The 6,905-nt window shown below is 40.1% G+C and overlaps 1 protein-coding gene across 1 annotated transcript in view; it reads left to right on the top strand.

Annotated features, from left to right (window-relative positions):
* Positions 1-6,905, top strand: part of ggps1 (geranylgeranyl diphosphate synthase 1) — an 11,807-nt gene that overhangs the window by 4,247 nt on the left and 655 nt on the right. Inside the window, exon 4 of the mRNA XM_034898531.1 lies at positions 6,866-6,898. Coding sequence (XP_034754422.1) covers positions 6,866-6,898 — 33 coding nt within the window. The remainder of the gene's footprint in view (positions 1-6,865; positions 6,899-6,905) is intronic.

Here is a 6,905-nt window from a genome sequence, read left to right on the forward strand (position 1 = left end):
ATCATGGTTGCTAAAGTTCATCTACTTTATATAGCGTATAGTAAATACTGACTGCGACGCTGAACACATGCAAATGTTCGCTAACGTTACCAAGAAACTTAACTTACCCTTTTGTGTCGGCGAACAACCGTCATGTCGACGTCTGAACTCCGTCGGTATTCCCAAACTCCTGTTTTTTTTAGCGTTGAGTTTCGTTGCTTCCTTCTTTTGAAACAAAACATTTCTTCTGGCTGCGGCAGGTAGCCGACGTGCTGTTGTGAGCCGCGCTGAAAATTACTTCATCACGCGTTGCTATAGTGACCAGCCACGCTGAGGCTCTGCAATGGAAAACGGAAGCATAATGGGCAGAGGCGAGCCGAGGCGGGCCGAGGCGTTACCAGCAGTGGGAAAACGCCATTAGAGTCAGCTGATGCTTATTGTGCTGTAGACAGGTCCTGGAAGGGGAAACTATGCTTTCTTATACTAAATAGGCAACTAATTTTGTAATGCAAACAGAGGGTTGATCTTTTCCTAACGTAATGTAAATGTAAAGCTTGGATGTGGAGCTTAGATCATCCATGATTTATTACAGGTTTTTACTACATCTGATGATCAAGTGGAATGAAATGAAAAATGTGGGCAATGCTTTCAAAAACAGAACAGTTTCCCTTTTCTATATTTGTTTGATCTGTAGTGTTTCCCTTATTTCTAATTTCATGAATTGTTGAATGGTGTGTATGCTCATTTTTCAGTTTTGTGTAAGAAAAGAATAACCTAAATACTAAAGCTACATTCAACCCAGTGGGCAGAAACACTCTAAAAGAAGTTGATTGGCTAACATGTTAGCAAACAGTTATTTATACAGAAGATATGGACCAATCATTAGTTTTGGTTTGATCTGCTGCTGAGAAAGATATCTGGATCTGGAGCTTGCTAGTCGTTCAACTCTCTTCACTAGTTAGGTGCTAAATTTGTTTGTGGTTTTCTGTAGAGCTACAGAGTTTGGTGATCCAGTCATTTGTTTTTGGTTGGCTACTACTGACCCTGTTTGCACAACATGTAGTCAACCGATCAACTACTTTTAAGAGATGATTGTGAGGTTTGACTGCTTTAGGCTCAGTCCAATATCCTGTTTGCAGACCTCTGAAATGTCAACCACGTCACACATTCTGTGGAGCCATTCAAAAAGGTCTGGGGTTGCTCTGGTGAATGGCTTTTTAGCCAATTGGAAGAACAACTGAGCCCATCACAGGCTTCGTGGGTTAAGACTAAAGTTAATGTGACTAACAATACCAAGATGTGTCAGATCATATGTTGTTCTCAAATTTCTTGAGTGTTACCAGCACAGCGGAGTTCCTTTTAACCTTAAATAAAGAACAATGAAGGAACACATAACATAAAAATACAGCCTTTAACAAAATAAATATGGGAAAATACTTTTTTTTTAAATCACTGATTGGCCCATTAATGTATTTTCCTTCCTAAGCATGAAGTAGCATCTAGACTATGACACTGATGAAGTCCTGTCTGACCTACTTTGGATGCCTTCATAACACCGTTCTGGCTCTCCATTTTCTGTCAAGGTAGCTGCTACGTCAGTTTCATTTCGAGGTGACTCATGACTCAGGGCTTTCAAGTACCTCAATGGTAGCACATTAATAATATTAAAGTACTTTTGTTGGTTACAATACAAACACGATAAAGTCCTATACAACAGAAACATAATACATTAATCAAAGGCTTTCAACATAAGTTTTCATGAATCCAAGAAGTGGAAAATAAAAAAGGATATTTGTCATACTCTCTCACGTCTGCTTTTAAAATTACATGGAGTTGGCACCCAGATAGCGCAGTTGGTAGAGCGGGGGCCCATGTATAGAGGTTTACTCCTCGACGCAGCCGGCCCGGGTTCGAATCCAGCCTGCGGGCCTTTGCTGCATGTCACTCCCCCTCTCTCTCCCCTTTCTTAACTTCAACTGTCCTGTCCATTAAAGGCCTAAAATGCCCCAAAAAATAATCTTAAAATCTTGGTTTGTTTTAACTGTTTATAATATAAGTATGACTTATTTTGGCCAGGCAACACGTGCAAATATGCAAAATAAGTTGAAAAATCAATGTGCATAGATAAAAGCTTTACTGCTAAAATGTGTATGGGCTAATTTACTAAATTCATTTCACTGTATTTACTGTATGTTTCCTCAGCATTTAGTTTTTGTGTTAAACTGATTTCTATAATGAGTTAACATAAGTCACATAACAGTACTCTAAGGCAGGCCTACCGTCTGTGCTGGATTTTTCCTTAGGTAGCTAGGAAATAAGCCCACTGAGGGCGACATTGTTCATATTTTGGCACAATGTTTAGTAATGACAGTAGGCTAGTAGTGGTCGTAGTGAGTGAAAATGCTACGTGTGATGCAATATTGTGTTATTAACAGTATCTGGAATTTTTCATTAGCTGTGAAACATTGTGTGTGATATCTGTAATGCTGAACCGACTCACAGTAGTAAAACAGATTTTATTCTGATACAAAGACTCTTTCTGTGAGATAAAGGACACTAAAAGATTAGACCGTGGACACTATCCATCATATCCAAAGGTTAATGAGTAATAATGTTAAATAATCATAATTTCAGTATTGACCAAAATAATCGTGATTATTTTTTCTATAATCGAGCAGCCCTACTATTTAAGATTTATTGGTTTTATGAGCAGGACTCTCACCAGTGTCCACTTCGAGAGATCAGGCCTTATTATACTAAAAGCGTTAACATTGCAGTGGCCGAATACTGGCCCCATGTGCAGTAACAAAAATATGGAGACTGTATTTTCTTAATTAACATGTTTTCACAGCGCTGAATGCTAAGTGCTGAGCCCATCAGGTCTCATTTGGTTTGCTGTTGAACAGGTCTCCCTTTGTCGTGAATGTTTTATAAACTCTTGACAAGTAGAGGAATCCTAGTTCTGTTCTCCTGTGGTCAGTTCATCTCCCATTGCAAAAGAAAAGTCCTTCCCTGATGTATTGATGGTTTCAGGCCTCAATAAAAAAAGAACGAGGTGCAAGTGTGCAAGTAATAAAGTTGTCAGTCTCATCTGTTGTCCCAGTATAAATCAATCCGGTCAGGTCAGTCCTCCTGCTACAGCTCCATCCATATCACACTTTACAGTAGAGAGATATTTAATCAGAGCGTTCACACTGCTACTATGACAGTGAGTTGTTCAAGTCTTTTAAATGAATGAATTCAGTTTGCAAAATGAATAAAAGAAGTAACTCAACATTCTTTTTCAAATGACATCTTACTGTGTTTCTTCCTGCTGACATATTTTCAGTTCAGGAGCACGTATGCTCCTTGAGGCTAGACTGACTTCACCTTAGAGTTTTAAATTTGGCTGATCAGTTTTTGATTTGTTGAGTTGTAGATTAGTTGGCAGTTTGGATGGCTTACATTCATTTGCAGATTGTAAGCAAATCTAATTTTGTTCTCCTGATAATGCCAGTTTAGAATTTTATTGTTTGGCATATTGAAGCTCACCCCCTGTGACTCCCTCTGTCTCCCCTCTTGCTCACTCTGTGTAGCAGCTCTGTAAACTCCCGCTGAACCCTCCTCTTGTCATCATTAGCACACTGCTGCCATGTAGTCGCCACCATGGAAACAACCGTGCCTTCAGATGGATGGGGGCAGTGACAATAGTACACGGTCTCATTCATTTGGCAATTCATTTTTTTCTCCAACCCCATATGTTCCTGCTCCACTGTGTAGTACAGAACAGGTTGTAAAGGTTTGGGAAATTCCCTCCAAACACATCAGTTGTCTTGCGACCTTTGTTTGACTGTGTTCTTCCTGTTCTTCATGTCGATGTAGAAAGGTTAGCTTCATATACTGTCTTCTGTCTTTTACTTTGAACATGTCATACATGAGAATGTTTGATGCCTCAGGCTTAGAGCTTCCTGTAGGTTTTAATGTGACTGATGCAATGACTATAATGTGTCTCTGTAGAGGAAATAACGAGTAATTGAATTGCAGGTTAGCATATCACATGTAATAGAGCAACTGAAGTTTTTCTTCAGTTGCTCTATCTTTTTTGGACAGGTCAAATGTCTGGATACAACCCATAACTTGTTAGAACTTCTTAACTACTTCATGTAATGATAATCTTCTGACACCAGCAAATTGTACAGCAGTAAAGCCTGGATCAGGCTAGACAGTACATTTGTTATACATTTGTATCGCAGGGTTTTACCAGGAAGAAGTTAAGCTGCAGTAGTTAGCCAGACACATATCCTCTCCTGGTCAATTTAGTGATGAATGACAGCCTAAACAACAGCCACACTCGTATAAATACAACCTTGCTGAACCAGCTCCTATGCTCTTTTCCCTAAATGTAAATGTTTTACCGTTATTTCATAAAAGTGTATGCATAAAGAATTACGGCTGAAGGTGGCATTTGTCTTAGGTGAAGTGACCCAGCACGTGTATGAAATACTGCAGACCGTTTTAGTAAATTACTGTAAATAAGTTAATTAGTTACAGAATCATTTATCTACATTGTGGCTTTGGCTTCACCACACAGCATCAAAAGCAATCTGTGAAGACTAACAGCAAAGAACACAGCATCAATCATCAATATTCAAAGAACACACAAAACATAAATTTGAGATTAAACTTATACTGTGGCTTCTTGAGCATTTGTACAAAAATTGGTAGGGCATATTCTGTATTAATTATATTTGTACACCAAGATTGCAGTTTTAGAAGAATGAGAGAGCATTTTTGAATGACAATCCAGTAGGCGTGGTGTATGATCACGTTGGTGATAGTAAAACCTTGGCCAGACTTCAGCAGTCCTGCAGTCTTACTAAGAGGGATTCCTGTAGGTGCCACAAGTGTAAACCTGAATGAGACAAGGTCATGCATGCCATGGACATAACTGACTTGTCTGTTTTATTATTATTTCCCCTCAATATATGTCTCTGCATTAATAATGGATCACTGATTGTAGCTTCGGCGCAGTGAGTTTGTGCGTCAGTAACTTCTGGTGGTAGTCAGTAGTCTTGAGGAGCAGTGAAAGCTCTCGGGACTTAAATGGCAGTTTTATACAGCAGCAGTCTGACTAATTTGTTTTGTTAGAGACACTCAAAGTCCAGAACTTAGAAATTGTTGGCGCTTGGGTTTAATAACTGCTGCTGTTATCTGAGGCTTTACATCTTGTCTCAATTGGGCCTGTTTTTCTTTATCCTTACAGGGAATTGTAGTTCATAGAGACCACGGTCTGTTTGCAATGAACCTTTGAATCTTTGAGTACGTTTTTGGCCATGGGCGTTGTTATGCTTGGGCGTCACTGGCTAAAGCCCATAGAGGTTTACTCCTCAACGCGGTGGCCACTGGGTCAACTCAGACCTGCGGCCCTTTGCTGCATGTCATTCCCTTGCTCTCTCCCCTTAATGTCTTCATGTGTCTTATAAAATGAAAGGCCTAAAATAACCCCAGAAAAATAGACCCAGATCTAGCATTGGCTCGCTCACACTCTTTTTTCTTTTTTTTTCAAAAATAAGAATAGAATTAAAAAAGCACTGATATTGCATTTTTTTTGAATAAACATTCAATAATACAAACTAAACACACACACACATCAAACACTCTGCATCCAATCAGCCAGCGTTTTGAATACTGAAATATGTGTTGTCACTATTGTTATGCACCAGATTGATGCTTTTAACTACCAGAAATACAATTGTTTCTCTGGGGGGGGCATAGATTGTTTGGCAGATAAATTGCCCAGCTTTGGCCATCTGCCTGCCCCAATGAGCCTCTCTTTGTGCTCCCCGGCCCCATACAAACACCTTTCCTAACCAGGCCACACCACTTGTCCTTTAATTCAGCAGAGCACTCCAGAAGGCTGCACAGCCAGCTCAAGACAGCAGACACCTGATGGCATCCCGGGCTGTTTTGTCAAACATGGTCCTGAAACAAAGCCATTTTATGTTATCAAGGCATCTGCGGGGGGGCGCACCGGGCAGTGGATGTTTACCGTGGCTGTTCGCTAATTTGTCATTTGTCAACATAGCCCTTGAGGGTCTTACTGTATTTAAGCTGTTACACTCAACATTTATGGCTAATGATAAGTACTCAGGCCATGTAATTTTCTCTTTAAAGAAGGTGAAAGTTTGCTAAGCCCTGTAGCGTCACTTGTAATAACTTAACCATGTGAATACATCCATCCATTATCTGTAACCGCTTATCCTATATATCCCAGCTGACATTGGGCAAGAGCTGCGGTACGGGTCACTAGACTCACAGGGCTGACACAGAGAAAGAACCTTTCACCTACCAGTCACACCTACGGGCCCAAAAATGAAACCCTGTTGCTGTAAAGCGACAGTGCCAACCACTCCACCACCATGCCGCCCACTATGTGAATACTTTTCTGCTAAACTCATCAAGCCACTGTTGCTCTCTCTTGGGCACAACAGTGAGTTATAGAACAGACAACCAATTCCTGAATCTGAAACAGCCTTTCTTTTTGACTGACTACATGCTTGTTTTTAGCAACATCAGTTCTGTCTAATGATGAAGATTCTCACTAGAGTAGTTCAAGCAAGACTGTAGGCATGGCACCCTCTGCTGTATACAAGTTATAATGCATAATTTACACAGAGCTCCAGAGAACAGGTTACTGTATGTGTTACTAGTCAAGAGAAGGGAAAGGAAGTTTTCCTGGCATAAGCATTGTTGTAACAGTTTCTGAAATGTAGTATAACAAAACATAAATTGATTCACTACTCTACAATGGTAAAGCTCATGTTATTGCACAATAATTCTCAAACCATGCTTTAATTTCTGCAAAACCATATAGTTTAATGATCGGATTTGTCCGTGTCATGTTCAGGTGATCATCCAGGTGACTGAGATGCTGCACAACGCCAGCC

Source organism: Etheostoma cragini, chromosome 17, assembly GCF_013103735.1.
Source record: "Etheostoma cragini isolate CJK2018 chromosome 17, CSU_Ecrag_1.0, whole genome shotgun sequence".
NCBI lineage: Eukaryota > Metazoa > Chordata > Actinopteri > Perciformes > Percidae > Etheostoma > Etheostoma cragini.